Raw genomic sequence first — 18,377 nt, forward strand, 5'->3', positions numbered from 1 at the left:
GTCTGACAGCTACACCTACCCATCAATCATTAAAGTGTATTCTACCTAATGTGAGGTTAGCCTAGGGAGTGCCCTTCATGGGTCAGCATTGGGGTGTGGGGTTGAAGAGGATCTCTTTGTCAGGACTAGTTTAAGAAGGCAACTCTGGCCAAGTACAACATTGGGTAAGTTCTTTTTTGCTTTTTAGTTTAAGTTATGTAATTTTGGGTGTAGTTTTTTTTTTTTCTATTTTTGAGAGAGTTTCAACCTATGGCGTCCGTTCTTGATGATAGATATTTGTCATCAGACGAAGACACCAATCAGTTTTTGGTGTAGGCGGGGATTGAACCCCAGATCTCTTATTCAACCATCAGAGACTTTACCAGTTAAGCTAACTGGAATCCTGGGTGTAATTAGTTTTGGGTTTTGTGTTTGATTTTGTTGTGTATTCTTTAAAGCTAGTATATATATAATTTCATGTAATTACCATTAATATTAAAGTTTTTATTTTTTATTTTTGCTAAAGAAAAAAAACCGAGAAGTCAGAGAGACTAACAGTGGAGTAAGCAAGGAGGACAGATAACGACGGCAACGGAGAAAGTAGAGAGGTGAATGTCTTTTATCCATCGATATTGGTACTCTCTCTCTCTCTAGCTGCTGCTTCTCTTTCCCTGGTGTCAGTAGCGATAGCAGTAGCCTTCACAAAGCCAAAGCCGCAGCCGCCGCCACCACCACCACCTCCTTCAATTTAAGTTCAAATTAAATCCTAACTCCCCTTAGAGCATTCAAGACCTCTCTCCACCTCCACCAACTTCACACCCACATCATTCGTAAAGGCCTCGAGCAAGAGCACTTTCACATCACCCTTTTCATCTCCCTCTCCCTCTTCCTCTCCACTCTTTCCTATTCCACTTCCATCTTCAACCGCGTTTGCAGACCTAGTATGTTCCTCTAGAACTCTCTCATTAGAGTTTATTCTCAAAACTCTCATTTCATCCACATTGTTTTGCTCTTCATTCGCATGAAGAGAGAGGGAGGTGTGCCTAACAGCTACACACCTACTCATCAATCATTAAAGCATGTTCCACCCAGAGTGAGGCTAGCCTAAGGAGTGCCCTTCATCGGTCGGCATTGAGGTGTGAGGTTGAAGGGGATTATCTCTTTGTTAGGACTAGTTTGATTGAATTCTATGGAAAATGTAAACATATTTTCAGTGCTCTTAAGCTGTTCGATGATATGTTTGACAAAAATGTGATTTCATGGACGGCTATGGTCATCGGGTACATAACTGTTGGGGATTTAGAATAGGCAAAAGGGCTGTTTAATGAAATGCCGTAGAGGAATGTGGCATTCTGGAATGCTATCATTTGTGGCCTTGTGAAACTGGGTGACTTGAAGGGTGCAAGGAGGATGAAAGATAAAAGCCCAGAAGTCAGAGAGAGTAAGCAAGGAGGAGAGAGAACGATGGCGATGGAGAACGCAGAGAGGTGAATGGCCTTTATCCATCAATGTCAATACTCTCTCTCTAGCTGTTGCTTCTCTTTCTTTGGTTTCAGTTGCAATAGCAGTAGCCTTCCCAAAGCCAAAGCCAAAGCCAAAGCCACCACCTCCTTCAATTCAAATTCAATCCCAACTTTCCTCAGAGCTTGCAAGACCTTTCCCCACCTCCACCAACTTCACGCCTAGATGATCCATAAAGGCCTCGAGCAAGATCACTTTCTAATAACATTTTTCATCTCCCTACCCCTTTCCACTCTTTCCTATTCCACTTCCATCTTCAATCGCGTTCGAAGACCCAGTGTAAGGTTAGCCTAAGGAGTGCCCTTCATGGGTCGGCATTAAGGTGCGAGGTTGAAGGGGATCTCTTTGTTAAGACTATTATGATCGACCTCTATGGGAAATGTAAACATATTTTTAGTGCTCGTGAGTTGTTAGATGATATGTCTGACAGAAATGTAGTTTAATGGACGGCTATGGTTGTTGGGTATATAATTGTTGGGGATTTAGAAGAGGAATGTGGCATCCTGGAATGCTATCATTTATGGCCTTGTGAAATTGGGTGACTTGAAGGGTGCGAGGAGGATGTTTGATGAAATGTTTGAGAGGAATGTGGTTTCGTATACTATCATGATTGATGGGTATGCAAAGGTAGGTAATATGAAGTCTTCAAGGTTTCTATTTGAGCAGGTGCCTCAAAGGGATATTTTTGTGTGGTCTGCACTGATGTCAAGTTATGCTCAAAGTGGTGAGCCTAACGAAGCAATGAAAGTTTTCCATGAAATGGATTCAAGGGATGTAAAGCCTGATGAGTTTATTATGGTAAGCTGGTTGGTTTCTATTAGATTCCAATCTGTGCCATTCCAGATTTGGTCCAGCAAGTATCAACTAAACATTAACTACCGTAAATGTGTAAAATCCGTAAATGTGTAAAATTTTTACCTAAGAAGCATGGGTGCGGCTAAATGGTAGTCATACCTGTGCTAGATATTGCTGGGATGCGTCGTACGTCTTGGACGCAACTGCGCACGTGTCCCACACAATTTAAAAAATAAAAATTATGTGGGACGCAAGTGCAGCTGTGTCCAGCGGTATCCGGCATGGGTGGGGCCACCATTTAGCCACACCCGTGCTTCTCAAGTAAAAATTTTACACATTCATTACAACAATTAGTGTTTGGTAGATACTTACTAGACCAAATCTAGAATGGCACAGATTGAAGTCTAACTGAAACCAACCAGCTCATTTGTGATCATGTTATAAAGCAGAAACACATACAGAACTATTAAACAATCTATGTGCAGCTTTTCCCAATGACCACGGGAGAGGAGGATTTCAGTTTTTTCTGGCAGAAAACTACCACTACAATTCTTTGTGGTTGGGATAACAAGACTCTGAAATCGTTTAGCCCTTGCACTTATTTTCTTTATTTAATTGATAGAAAGGTTCTTCCAATAGGATCAGCACTTCACATCGATGTAGCAGCCACAAAAACATGGTATTGATGAAAGGTGAATCAGTCATATGATGAACCTCAATCTCATGAATTAATGTAACTATGACTAGATATTTTCCTAACTCCTCTTTCCTTCATCTTCTCCCCCACAAGAGAAATATCCAACCATCGGTCTACTACGACATAGATGTTGGACAAAGACACATAATTATAGCTTACAAGCCCCAAGAAGTGCACTCCAAGCACTAACATATGGCCCCATAAGCATCAAGTTAGAAGCTCACAAGCTGCTTTCAATCTTCGTGCCCTGCTAAGAAGATCAACCATACAAGCATAGTGATCAGGAGAAGGAAGTAAAGAGTAATCATATCTCATCCTTTCAAAATAGTGCCAACCCTCTTCAACAAATCCAGCCTGACTACATGCTGACAAGATAATGGTGAAGGACACCTCATTTGGAACCAGCCCTTCATTTAGCATCTTATTGAAAAGGCATCTTATTGAAAAGGTCAACAGCTTTGTTCCCATGCCCATGATACGACAACCCTTGTATCATGGAACAATACGAGATTAGGTCATTTTTGGGCATCTCTTCAAACAACTTTCCTGATCTCTTAGTCTCTGTCTTTGTCTCTGTCTCTCCCACCCTACCGGTCTCTCACACTCTCTCTTTCTCCCTCTTTCTCTCTCCCTCAATGCTTCAACCCTTTTATTTTGTCAGTTAATTGGGTTTCATCTGAGGCTAGGGCATCGTCTCAATGGGTCGAGGTGGGGATTTGTTTTGTTTTTTAGTGGGCAGGGGAACAACATTGTTTCCTTTATCTATTTTTTATTTATTTATTTTTGTAATGAACGCTTTTCAGTTTTTTTAAATTAAGATATATATATATATATCTCTCCAAAACACCGTCATTTTGGTTAGTATACGGCAGCACCTAACAGAAGCCTAACAAATGATTGAATTGACTACTGTAGGGGGTCAAGAAGTGATGCCTTTGCTGAACCAGACCTAAAGAGCTAATGAGCCTAACCAACCTTGAAACTAGGCCCAAACCAACTGAGATGTCTGATATGCCCGAAGAGCAAATACAACCAAGGAGCGTCCCACGCCCAAAGAGGCACTGTAGAGGGTGCTTCGTGGGAGACGAGGGGGAGGCCACCAGAGACCCAAGAAGGACTACTGTGACAAACATGAATAAGAGGGGGAGGAGACTTCCTAAGAAAGCATCCATCACCTTCGCATTAAATGCACTATAACACCCAAGCATACAGTATAATGGCGGAATGACATCTGAACAGTGCTTATATAACCTGTATCTCACTCAGCCACAAGCATAAAAGTAAGGATGGTACAAGTATCTAAGGGAAGATCAGTTACCCTCCAAGTGGAAGGCTAAGATGGGAGTAGGATCACTGTAAAAGTAGGAGGATCCCAAATGAACAAGGATTGGAAAAATGGAAAAACAAAATAGAGAGTAAAAGTTGTGAAGTTCCCAAGTATAATTATGATCCTCGGACAGCTCGAGGAAAGATAAAATAAGAATTCTTTCTCTCTTTAATGTTCTTATTGTTGGTGAGCATCTCTAACTTAATCCATTTCTACCCTCCAAGCTATTTAGCTAGGAAGCACCAGTGTTGGACCGCATACCCATCTTTATAAAAATTAATTGTAGTGTGCCTAGATTCAAGCCTAAACTTTTTGGGCTTCTTAAATTTTAGCCCATACAATTATGTTTGAAACTTAGAGGATTAAAATGATAAACCTGAAACTTAGAGGACTAAAATGACAAAAGGTGAAATTTAGAGGATCAGTTTTGCATTTTGGCATTTTATTTAAACATAAGAATTGATGTGTTTGGTTAGTCGTGAAACACTAGTCAATTGTTTGCTAGGCTTCCAAAAACATCAAGAACACAAAAATATTTATCACATATTCACATTAAAGTGGATTTCAACATTAATAATAATAAGAAAATATCTCACCAAGGGAGTCTTTGCTTCCGAACAAATGGAGAGGAATTTCAACCAACAATACCAGTTAATCTCTTTTCATTAGGAAGAATTTAGTGAACCTTCATCAAAATCAAAACTAAAATGACATTATTCTTTTAATCTAGCACAATACAATTTGGGGCCTAAGGTGAAAATTATAAATGACCATTTTTATATTTAAATACCAGTTAAATAATATTTAGTTTATTAACTATCAATTTATTTATTGTTCTATATTATTTTATATTTACAATCTATTATTCTCATACTTTTAATATGATTAATTCACTTAAGAGATACTATGAATATTACAAATTTTACTACATATGTCCCACAAGCAGATAGGTCACTAATTAAGAAAAACTGATTTAAACATTCATTTATTATATTGTTAAGTGACATCATATTTTTGCCACATAACTTTGTAAATCATTTTTGGTAGTAAAATTTTTGGTAACTATTTTTCAATCATTTAATTGTGTGGTGATTTGGAAATGTTTTTTGGGGAAAATACTAAAGTTACTTCAAATTTTACAACAAAAATTTTACACCAATAATAAAATATCTATTTATAATATCACTCAATTTGTTGTCTTCTTAAAAGGGGAGAGCAACATGAATCTCAAATTTATTTTTTTTATACAATAAATTTTTTTTCACATATTTTACCATTTGGGGGCCTTTGTCTATTAAGGGGAAGGCATGGCCTAAGTGGTGGCTTTGTCTATGATGATTTTTCGCTCTACAATGAGAGTCTTTAGTAAAATTCAAGACTCTTTACTATTAATTCAAGTCACTAATAAATTTCTTTTTTAGGTAATGGGGGTTTAAATTTAAAACTTTAGCTATTCAGTTAATGGAAACCCACCATGCTAGAAAGAGCTGCTATGTTCGCCAACCAACACAACTTATTGACCATGCTGTCAAATTCCTGGCCATCATCTACCCTACCCTTCCAGTCATGCATTACCCAAATAATTGAATTGATATAATTAAGCAAAGGAAGGACTAGCATTACATTAATTTCATCCCAAGATTATTATAAATTATTAAAAATATAACCATTAGACAACAAAATGGATGGGAAACCAAAACTCATGAATTTATATTGAAATGATGGGCTATAAACACCCATGTTCAAATAATACCTTTAAGTGTGCGTTTGGCTTCAAATTAAAAAATCAGCTTATTTTACTATTCAACTTATTTTTGCTACTATACATGGATTTCACTGCACTTTTTGGTACTATTCATGTGTCCTACTGTACTATTTTAACTAACTTTTACTTTATTTATAGTACTTTCAGCAAAAATTTTTTAGTTTTAATAAAATAAGCAGATTCTAAACTGACCTTAAAGATTAGGAAAAAAAGAACAAAATAAAAAGCCTTTGCTTAATTTGATAAAAAATCTCAAACACAATATCCATTGTTCCTTGAACTCAAAAGAACCCCATTGCTTAGGCATTTTATTAATCCATAAGCTTTTGTTTACTCTTCAACAGCAAGAGGAACTAACTCGGCCTGAAAGGTTACACCAATAAAGAAGTATCAGTAAAAATAAGAGCAAATATCCCATGAATACAAGCATATGTGTATAGTTATTACAAAAAGCTAATTAAGATCTAAGAAAGAAATATTCAAATCGAGCAATATAAGCTAGCTTACCAGCTTACGATACATGAGGGCATAAAACATTTCAACATAGCGACGCTTCTCCGAGTTATTAGACACACGTTTCCAAAAGCCTTAAAACTCCGGTCAAGGTTAGTAGCCTTTTGGAGTAAATCTGCCATGTATACCTGTTGAATTGCAAAGAATAATTAAAAAACCAAAATACAAATAATATATAGCAATCTAGAATATCAATAGGAAGTAAAATGCTAAAGACGTTACAAATTTTACTTTATAGGTTTATAACATGACAATAGATTTGATTAGAGAATTTCAGAACATAATAAACATCAGTTTGTATAAGCTTTGCAATAAAATTTGTAGTGTTCTTTTGCATAGTACTTCTCTTCAATGCACTTTAATGACACTATTGATGAGGGTCACTTATTGATGAAGATAAATTTGGGGACTTTAATGAACCACTTATTGGCATTGGTCTACAAATTGATGAAGATAAATTTGGGGGATAACTGGGGACTTTAATGAACCACTTATTGATGAAGATAAATTTGGGAGTAGACCAGTGAGCATTAATAGGTCCCTTCTTTTCAAGGAGTGCCTTGATAAATGTAATATGGTGGATTTAGGTTTTAATGGCCCAAGATTTACTTGGACCAATAAGAGGGATGCTAACTCTTTCATTCAGGAGAGGATAGATCGATATTTTATGAGCCCGAGCTGGTGCCTCCTTTATCCCGAAGGTAGAATCTCCCATCTCACGAGGTGCCACTCTGATCACTGTCTAGTACTGCTTGAAACAATGCCTAGAAGGATGATCCATCTCAATAGGCCGCTTAGATTTCAAAGTTTTTGGCTTTTTGATCCTTCTTTTCTAACGGTGGTTAGTCACGCTTGGAAGAATTTGGGAAAGTTGTCGGAGGATATTGAAAATTTTGTGAAGGAGGCCAGCTCATGGAATAAGCACCACTTTGGGAATATATTTGAAAAAAAGAAGAAAATTAAGGCTAGGCTGAACGGGATTCAAAGGGCTCTAGCAATTAACCCCTCTCCATCTCTGATTCATTTGGAATCCCAACTCCTTAAGGATTTGGATGTCGTGTGCAGCCAAGAAACCAAACTTTGGGCTCTAAAAGCTAGAATTAATTGGCTGGTTTTGGGAGATCGAAATACTTCTTTCTATCACATTTCAGCCTTGACTAGAAGGAAGCGGAATTTAATTACTTCAGTTAAAAATGGAGCGGGTGATTGGATTATGGAGGAGAGAGAAGTAATGAATTTTTTTAGAGAGGGTTTCTATAAGCTTTATACCACAGCCAAGATTTCGGAGGAAGAGAGTGCTAGCATCAGCCATTTGGTGACTGAAGAAGAAATCTCCGCTGCCTTATGGTCCTTAAAGGCTTTTAAAGCTCCAGGACCGAATGGGTTGCATGCAGGGTTCTTTCAGAGGTTTTGGACCACTGTTGGTGACTCGGTTAGAGAAGAGGTGAAGAAGGCTTTTAGGGAAAGGAAAATCCCAAAGTATCTCAACAATACTAGTATTGTGCTAATTCCAAAGGTGCAAGGTCCCGAGTCCATTGGAAACTACTATCATATCAGCCTATGTAATTCGGTTTATAAGATCATCTCTAAAGTGTTGGTTGGTAGAATCCAACCTCTCTTGGATAGGATTATATCTCCTTACCAAGCTGCGTTTGTGCCCGGTAGAAAGGGGGTGGACAATGCAATTATTGTTCAAGAGATTATTCATACAATTGGTAAAACCAAATGTAAAGTGGGGTATATGGCACTTAAGATTGACCCAGAGAAGGCTTATGATAAGCTGGAATGGAGCTTTATTAGATGCATGCTACAAAGATTTAACTTCCCGAACATTCTCATAGAGATTATCATGAGTTGCATCACTACGGTTACTACTTCCATCCTCTTCAACGGAGGAAGCCTTGAGCCTTTTGAACCAACGAGAGGGATAAGACAAGGAGATCCCCTATCACCCTATATTTTCATCATGTGTATGGATTTTCTAAGCCAGTTGATCCAAGAGAAGTGTGAAGCAGGGCTGTGGAAGCCGGTTAAAGTCTCTAGAAGTGGACCCTCCTTTTCTCACCTCTTCTTTGCCGATGATTTGGTTCTCTTTGCCAAGGCCACTCCTAAAAACTGTGAGGTAGTTAAAGAGGTGCTTGACATGTTTTGTAAGGCTTCATGTCAGACTATTAGTGATGCCAAGTCAAGAGTCTTCTTCTCCCCGAATATTGATCAAGATAGTAAGGAAGCATTGAGCTTCACCCTCGGGTTTCAGGCGACGGACTGTTTGGGGAAGTATCTTGGATTTTCCATTAAGCACCGTGGGAGATCCAATCAAGATTTTAATTTCATCTTGGATAAAGTTAAGAAGAAGCTAGCTAATTGGAAGGCAAACCTTTTGTCTTTGGCAGGAAGGGCAGTGCTCATCCAGGCTTCTTCTTCGATCATACCAGCTTATGTTATGCAGTGCAATATGCTTCTCGGTAAGGTTTTGGAGGGGATTGACAGAGTTAATAGGAACTTTCTATGGGGCTCATCTGAAGATAGGAAAAAAATGCATTGGGTGGGTTGGAGGAAGGTAACAAGACCAAAAGAGCATGGGGGGTTGGGACTACAAACAGCCAAAGGTAGGAACACGACTTTGCTCGCGAAGCTTAATTGGATATTTCATAGTGAAAAAAATGCTCCATGGGCAAAGGTCTTAAGGCTGAAATATTGTAATCATCAACGAGTTAATTTGAGGAATGAGAACCAGCTTTCTAGCTCAAGAATTTGGAAGGGCTTGAAAAAAGGAGAGGATACTTTTAGGAAGGGTGTTAGATGGATCCCAGGGTTTGATAGTAATCTTGATTTTTAACATGATAATTGGTCAGCTCTCGGCCACCTTAGACAAGCCATGTAAGGCCCTTTGACCTGGGAGTCTATGCACCTCAAGATTAAAGATGTTGGACATCTGAGGGGTTGGGATTGGTCAAACATCCATATGGAACTGCCAAACAACATTAAAAGGGTCATTCAAGCTACACCAATCCCTCTTGTTTCTAGATCTGAAGATAAATTGACTTGGTATTTGTCCCCTAAAGGTGATTTTGACATGAAATCAGTGTACCTTTTAACGTTAGATCCTGATATTGAAGCTCCCTTCAGGGGGAAATGGATTTGGAAGCTTAAAATTTTGCTTAGAATCCAAACCTTTGTTTGGAAGTGTATGCACAAAAGCATTGGTGTGAGGGAACGCCTTTCAGCAAGAGGGCTGAATTTGGATACTGTTTGTCCTACTTGTCAGGTTGGCTCTGAATCGATTTTACATGCTTTGCATGACTGCCCCTTGGTCAGGAATATTTGGCTCCAACTTGGTGTTCCGCTTGCAGATCCTTCCTTTTTTACAGAAAGCTTAGAAGATTGGCTCATCTCCAATTGTAGGTCTAATTCCAAATCTGATGAAGGGTAGCCCCAATGGCATCAAGTATTTCTATTCGCTATTTGGTTGATCTGGAAAAATAGAAATCAATTTGTTTTCAAAGGAAGATCTTAATATCCTAATCTTGCTAAAGATATAAAGGCCCGAGCATTGGAATATATGCACTGTGTGTATAGCTTTACAGCTACCAAAAAATGGGTTTTGAGAAGGTTCCGATGGGAGAAGTCCGATACTAGATGGATGAAGCTTAATACAGACAGAGCATCAAGTGGGAGTCTCGGTTTGGCTGGAGGAGGAGGTGTAATTAGAGATGAGGAAGGGAATTGGGTCGTTGGTTACGCTAGAAAAATTGGGTAAGCAAATAGCTTTCTTGCTGAGCTGTGGGCTCTTCGAGATGGCCTCTTCTTATGCTTACAAGCTCACATACAAGCTGTGATAATTGAAATGGATGCCAAAGCCATTGTAGATGCTTTCTCTCATAAAAAAAATGCTAATCCTATTATTTCCTTCCTTATGGATGACTGCCGGCAGCTGGTTTCTCAGATCCCTCAATTTAGATTTAGACATGTCTATAGAGAAGTTAATAGATGCGCCGACTATATGGCTAAATTAGGCACTTATATGGGTGCTAATTTTACTGTGTTCTCTAGTCCACCTGTGGATGTTATTCCTTTCTTTGAGGCTGATAGTCATGGTCTTTTTGTAAGCAAGCGTTGCCCTGATTTTTTGCTTTTTGTTTAGTTTAATGTCATTCCCCTTTTTACCAAAAAAAAAAAAAAAAGGAATAGTGTGATTAAGAGGTTGTTTGGATGGGATGAGTTTTGAGTAATATCATCAATTTTCTGTTTCCATCATCCAAATTGTGTGGGTCCCACGGAGGAGTAGTTGTTTGGATGAGTTTCCAGTCATAGTTTTCATGATTTAATCACTCAAAAAACCAGATCACAGTCATGGAAAATGAAAACAGGCGAAACCTGTTTTTGTAACTCAAAATTTGATTTTCAATGGCATGTTCGTAAATAGGAGGAGATTGTGGGCCCCAAAAGCCAATGCATTGTCACATCATCTCAGGCTTTGGGTTATTACTGTTGGAGCCCCGACTTGTCCCGCCATGACCCACTTTCATTCGGATCCTCAACTTCCTTCACCTCGTCTTCCTCGAATTCTGACTCATCCGTATCACTTCACAAGCCCGGTTCTGAGACCGAATTCGCAAATATTGGGACACCTAAAAGCATTTTACCCCAAGAATCGGGCGGCTGGGGTGAGATTTCGGCCAAAAAGCAGCTGGAACTCGTTCAGGTGTTTAAGCTCATAGACCGAGACAACGACGGCATGGTTTCCTGAAAAGAACTTGAGGCTCTTTTGAGTCAACTCGGGGCTGAACCCTTAAGTCAAGAAGAGGTGACCATGATGTTGAGCAACGTGGACAGCGAGGGACATAGCTGCATTAGCGTTGACATGTTGCTGACCTATGTCGGATCCGCTTGCGGGCCCGTCGGTGACACGGAGCTCCAAGAGACTTTCGATTTCTTCGACATAGATCACGACGGAAAGATAACGGCGGAGGAACTGTTATCGGTCTTTCAAACGATTGGTGACAAGCATTGCATGTTAGAGGATTGTTGGAGAATGATTGAAGGGGTGAAGGGGAAATGAGAAGGGTCTGACTTGGTGATCAAGTATGGGTCCCACAAAAAGGTTGAAATATTTGAGTTATGTGAAGTGAAAACAGTGTCCAAACGGTGGGGTAGTGAAAATTGGGGTATTTTAAGTGATGAGTGATGAGTGACGAAAACAGAGTGATTGAAAAAAAAACTAACCAAACAAGCCCTAAATGATTCACTTTCAAGCAATCTCTTGTAAAGTGCTGGTGATAATGAAATCAGTTTGATTCATTGCTATAAGATCAGTAGAAAATTGGCAAGAAAAGTGATACTTGTCAAATTTCTTCCAATTTATGTCAGAATTGGGATACTTTTGTCTTCTCAAGGGCATGTGCTATGGTGCACTGTAGAAGATAGCATGTTTTTGTTATTGTTAAGAATATAAAGTGTGAGAAAGACTGAATAGTCTATATATTGATGTGTGTATAATAATGTACAATAGAGAGCCTTATATAGGCTAGATATGTGTGCAGTACAAGTAAAAGGAGTAAACTACAAGTACAATATACTGGGCTAAGCCCAATGGGCTAAACTAGTCTAAGCTATACACTAACATCCCCCCTCAAACTTGAGGTGGCAAGAAGGAAGCCAACTGGAGTTTGGATATAAGATCTCGAAGACGACCAGGCGGGTGAGTCTTGGTAAAGATATCAGCAGGCTGGTCAGCAGAGGAGATGGAGAATAACTTGAGATTTCCTTTCTTATGATGCTGGCGAGTGATGTGGCAGTCGATCTCAATATGCTTAGTGCGTTCATGGAAGACATCATTATGAGCAATGTAGATAGCACTACGATTGTCACAATAAAGAGGAGTGACAGTGGGCTGTAAAGCATCCATGTCAGCCAAGAGCCAGCGAAGCCAAACAAGCTCACAAGTGGTGTCGGCAAGGGCACGATACTCAGCCTCAGTACTAGAACGGGAAACCACATCCTGCTTCTTGCTGCGCCACGAGATCAGAGAAGTACCTAACAGGAAACAGAAACCTGTGATAGAGCATCGATCAGTCAGATCACCTGCCCAGTCAGCATCTGAATAAGCATGAAGCTCGAGAGAAGATCGAGAGGAGTAATGCAGACCATGATAAAGTGTGCCTTTGACATATCGGAGAATCCGAAGAACAGCAGCATAGTGGACAGAACGAGGTGCATCCATGAACTTACTAACCATACCCACAGCATGTGAAATATCCGGTCGAGTAACAGTGAGATAGATTAAACTGCCAACCAACTGACGATAGCGAGTAGCATCGGATATAAGTTCACCGTCCAAGGGTGTGAGCTTTGCATTGTATTCCAAAGGAGTGGAAACAGTCTTGTTATCAGTGACACCAACTTTGGAGAGAAGATTAGAAACATATTTAGCCTGGGAAAGATAGTATCCATCAGAGGATGAGGTAACCTCAAGCCCAAGAAAATAGCTGAGAGTGCCCAGATCTTTCATCTCAAAATGCTGACTAAGGAAGTTCTGAAGAGAGCGGATACCTGCAAAATCATCTCCAGTAATAATCATATCATCAACATAAAGAAGAATAAGAGTGATACCAGCAGAGGATCTTCGAACAAAGAGAGTAGTGTCATGAGGACTCGAAGTGAAACCCTGCTGAGCAACAACTGAGCTAAACTTTTCAAACCAAGCTCGAGGAGCCTGCTTGAGGCCATAAAGAGCACGGCGAAGGCAGCAAACTTGATTGCCTGAGTGTGGATAGCCAGGGGGTGGTTGCATGTACACTTCTTCATGGAGGTCTCCATTGAGGAAAACATTCTTCACATCCATTTGATAAAGAGGCCAATGACGAACAGCAGCCACAGCAATGAGACATCTAACAGATGTAAGACGAGCAACAGGAGCAAATGTTTCCTCATAGTCAATACCATACTCCTGAGTAAAGCCCTTGGCAACTAGACGAGCCTTGTATCGTTCAACAGATCCATCAGCCTTGGTCTTGATCTTGTAAACCCACCTACAACCTACTACAGACTGACCAGGAGGCAAATCAACCATATCCCAAGTGTGATTCTTATGAAGGGCATCTAGTTCTTCATTCATAGCTTGCTGCCAAAGAGGGTTAGTATGAGCCTCACAATAGGTGTGAGGTTCATAAAGAGTGGCAAGAGCAAAAGAGCAATGATAATCAGTGAGATAAAGGGGAGGAATGCTTACCCGAGTGGAACGACGAAGTTCAGGACCAATAGGAGACTCAGGAAAGGGTGGTGCCACAGGATCCAAGACAGGCGGGTCATATGCAGGAGATAGAACCAGAGATGAGTCGTCTGGAGAGGCAGTCGATGCTGAAGAAACCTCCACAAGTTTAGGATAGAGAGGGAGGAAAAGATCAGTAAAAATGGGAGACTCTGAGGAAGAAGATGTAGGAAACTGCTGAAGACTCGTGAAAGGACGATGTTCCCAAAACTCAACATGACGGTAGACACGAAGGCGATGAGAAATGGGATCATAGCAGCGAAACCCTTTTTGAGACACACCATAACCAAGGAAACAACAGAGACGAGTACGAGGTTGGAGCTTTGTTCGTTCATGAGGAGGGAGAGAGACAAAGCAAGCACAACCAAAAACCCGAAGAGAGGAGGAGTAGTCGGGAGTTTGACCATAGAGAAGCTCAAATGGTGATTTGTTGTGTGTAGTTGGTGAAGGAATACGATTAATAGTGTGCACAGCAGTGAGTGCGTCCTCACCCCAAAATCGCTCAGGAAGAGAGGCAGAAATGAGAAGGGTGCAGACAACATCAAGAATGTGACGATGTTTTCGTTCTGCACGACCATTTTGTTGAGAGGTGTAAGGACAAGACCGCTGAGGAAGAGTACCATGTCTGTCTAAAAAGGATAGGAAAGATTTATCATTATATTCTTGAGCATTATCTGATCGAAAGACTTTAACGGTGCAATTGAACTGTGTTTCAATCATTTTATGAAATGTTTGGTAAATAGACACAAGTTCAGACCTATGGTGAAGTAGATAAATCTAAGTATATCGAGAAAAATCATCCACAAATATGACAAAATATTTAGATCCCCCCTCAGTGGGAACAGGTGCAGGACCCCAAATATCAGAATGTATAAGATCAAAAGGGGCAGAAGAAAAGGAGTCACTTTTATTAAATGGAAATTTTGTTTGTTTGCCAAAATGACAGGAAGTACAATCAAATTTTGAAAACTGAACTGAACCTAAATGACCTTGAGAAGCTAACAATTGAAGACAAGATAAGGATGGATGACCAAGACGAGCATGCCATAGATTAGGTGAGGAGGTGGCAGTGGTAGCAGCTACAGAAACAACTTGTGAAGGAATCTTCAAGTCATGAATCTCAAACATGCGACCAACCTTACGGCCTGTCCCAAGCACTTGACCCGTCCGGGGATCCTGCACATCCACACCATGATTAGTAAATAGAAGATCTACGCCTAATTCGCAAAGTTGACCAACAGAAAGCAAATTGAGGGATAACTTTGGAATATGAAAAGTGTCACTAAGGGATAAACAAGGAGAAGAGATTGTTCCTTTATGACTAACAGGCATAGGAGTTCCATCAGCAGTGTAAATGGTGATTGGATGTTCTAAGGGTGCCTTATCAGAAAATTGGGATTCATCAGGAGTCATATGGTTACAACATGCAGTATCGAAAAACCAAGGTTGTTTACCTGAGGTGACAGAAAGGGCAGTGGAAGTGCGGGATAAAACTTGTTGAACAACTGCCTCAATATCAGCCGTAGTAAGTGAGAAAGCCAAAGATGGACCTGTAGGAACCGATGGATCTGAAGGACATACAGCAGCTGCCTGAGGAAGAGAAGCTTTATTCTCCTCTTGCACAAATTTCTGTAACTTACGACAAACAGAGATGTCATGGCCTTTGGCACGGCAAAACTTGTAGTGAGCACCTTTGGAAGACTGAGAGATGGGACGCCCGGAGTTTATTCACGGAGGAGCAGTGAATGCAACAATGGGAGGTTGTGGTGAGGGTGTAGCCAAGACATGATCAGATGATGTCATGTGATAAGTAGGCCGACGATTCTCCTCAGAAATGAGCTCCTTTACTGCAGCATCAAGAGAAGGAGTAGGCGACCGGCTAAGTAGAGAAGCCCTAGTAGGCTCAAAATCCTCACGTAAACCCGTCATGAAGTGCATAAATCTACGGCGATCTCGATATTTGACAAAGAGCTCAATGTCCTTAGAACACACCAGTGGAGGATCTGCAGCAGAGAGTTGTTCCCACATAGTAGAAGTCTGAGAATAAAAATCAGAAATAGACTGACCTGTCTCTTGGCGCATTTGATAAAGTTTTGATTCAATGTGAAACTCCAAGCTTGAATCATAAGTGCAGTTATAACAATCGGCCAAAAATTTCCAAGCAGCCTTAGCAGTTTCAAGACGAGGAAGAAGATTATGAATGGAGGGAATAGAGGTATTGATAAACCAAGATAAGATCTTACTCTGAATACTCCCCCATTCTTCTAGACGTTCTTCATAATCATCTGTTGTAACAGCAGTCTTGGAAGACTCTTCAGCAGCTATGGCTTTGGACTTAGGGTTTGGTACTGGCTTAGGAATTGAACCAGTCACATATCTCCACAGTTTACGACCCTTGAGAAAGATGGTCATATTCTGAGACTATGCATGATAGCTAGTAGGACCATCCAACATGATGGTGATAGGACGTATGATATCTCGTTCACTTTGTTGAGCCATAATGAAGAAAAATGACCAAAAAGTGAGATTTAGATACCTCAAATGCAGAAACGGAGCCCAAAATCAGAATCTACGCGAAAAATTGAGCAAGACAGGTCCTGTTGAAAATTTTGACTTGGTCAACGGTCAAAGTCAACGGTCAAGTCAAAGTCAACGGTCAGGTCTGGTCTAGTCAACTGATGACGTGTGCTGACGTGGCAGGGTGACGACACACTAGGGCTGACGTGGCAATTCGTGACACGAAACTGGCGCGTGAGGCGCGTGTTAGCGCGTGAGGCGCGTGGAGGAAGTCTGGACTGGCGCGTGACGGCGCGTGGAGCGCGTGCTCGTGAGGCAGAAACTTCAGGTGGCGCGTGGAGGCGCGTGTGAAGTGTTTTCTGGCCGTTCTTGGTTGGGTTTTGCTCGGGATTGTCTGTTCTGTCACTCAATGCCGTTGCTTTGACAGTTGGATGAGCAGAACAATGAGATCTGAGAGTTGCTGGGACTGTGGGCGTGACGGCGGTGACTCGCTTCTGACAGTGGCTACTGGATGAAGGCGAGGGCAGCGGAAGAACGCCGAAGATGTCCACAGGAACCAGAAAGTTAGAGGATTGGCTCTGATACCATGTTAAGAATATAAAGTGTGAGAAAGACTGAATAGTCTGTATATTGATGTGTGTATAATAATGTACAATAGAGAGCCTTATATAAGCTAGATATGTGTGCAGTACAAGTAAAAGGAGTAAACCATAAGTACAGTATACTGGGCTAAGCCCAATGGGCTAAACTAGTCTAAGCTATACACTAACAGTTATGTTGCAAGAATAGCTTATAGCTAGTAAGAATCACTAGAGATAACAAATATGGATGTGTCTAAACCAAATAAATCTCATGACAAACCTGTGGAACTCTATAGAATGTTCATTTGCAACATCCTAATAACAGGAAAATATATTTATTCAATCTTAGAATCAAGTGGGAGCTAGCTCAAACTACATAACAATTAATAATATCTGAAGTTTACCTCAGCATAAGTGTCAAGATAGGGCCACACTTCAAGTCTTGAGATCCAATTACGGACAATTCCCTTCTCTGATCAGGAGGGAACTCAAAGAATAAATGAATGTTCAGTCCCATACACTCTTTCAAGACGCTCACCACATGTGTTTCCTACTGCATCACGTAGAAGTCTAGTGACCTGGGTACAACAAATTAATAAGAAAATTTTTCATTATTAGTGTATGATAAAAGTATATCAATATTGTACAAATAACATTAACTAACGCAACAAGTTGTGAAATTTGTTTGTATATATCAGTATGTACTATGTAGCACTGTTTGTTGTACATATTGTTTAAAGTTCATGCAAAAAGCATCAGCTAGCAGAGCTTACAATGAGGATACGAGGGATGATATACAAGCCTTGATGCTTGATTCGAAGAAGCATCTCACTCTCCAAGGCCCGAACTTGATCCAAGATATAAACAACCTAGATATGAAGCCAAATAGTCCAATCCCAAGTTAAATAAATTGACACAACACAGCCAATTTGAAGTTATGTTCTCTAACCTGATCACCAGTGTCAGGGTATCCCAAGACATTATCCTGAGCAAAATAGCCATGGGGAGACATAATTACAACATTAAAAACCATAGGAATTCTCCCTAGGAATGTGTCAGGGGTTCTTGGTTCAGGAGCTTCAAGGAGATCCAAAAGATGATGAATCATTTCTGAAACTTGCTCAGCATTATTACCACACCCTCTCTCCAAACCAATCTCTTGGAGCTTGTGCTCAAACACCACAGAAAATAGCGTTAATCGCTTTGCTATTGGCATTTGCCAAAGCAAAAGTAGCCTTATCCCATTCGGATTTGGCTGTAGTGGGTCTTTCCCAACCATTTTCGATGGAATCCCACACCGTCTCATCAATCGCACATAGAAAAGCACGCATTCGTACTTTCCAAAAGCATAATTACTCCCATCAAAATAGGGAGGAGCATTGAGAGATTGAGATCTATCCATCTCACTTAGG

General features: G+C 40.4%; 1 protein-coding gene and 1 pseudogene across 1 annotated transcript; one reads left to right on the forward strand and one right to left on the reverse strand.

Moving 5' to 3' along the window:
* The first annotated feature begins 249 nt into the window (after positions 1 to 249).
* On the forward strand, positions 250 to 3,676 carry LOC115964443 (annotated as a pseudogene).
* A 2,625-nt stretch (positions 3,677 to 6,301) lies between these two features.
* LOC115964444 (sucrose synthase-like) lies at positions 6,302 to 18,367 on the reverse strand. The gene is given in 5 exon segments (XM_031083753.1): positions 6,302 to 6,447; positions 6,592 to 6,725; positions 17,370 to 17,543; positions 17,739 to 17,834; positions 17,915 to 18,367. Coding segments are annotated over 5 exon segments (867 nt in total). The 3' UTR covers positions 6,302 to 6,437.
* Positions 18,368 to 18,377: the final 10 nt, after the last annotated feature.

Source organism: Quercus lobata, chromosome 10, assembly GCF_001633185.2.
Source record: "Quercus lobata isolate SW786 chromosome 10, ValleyOak3.0 Primary Assembly, whole genome shotgun sequence".
In the NCBI taxonomy this organism is placed as follows: domain Eukaryota; kingdom Viridiplantae; phylum Streptophyta; class Magnoliopsida; order Fagales; family Fagaceae; genus Quercus; species Quercus lobata.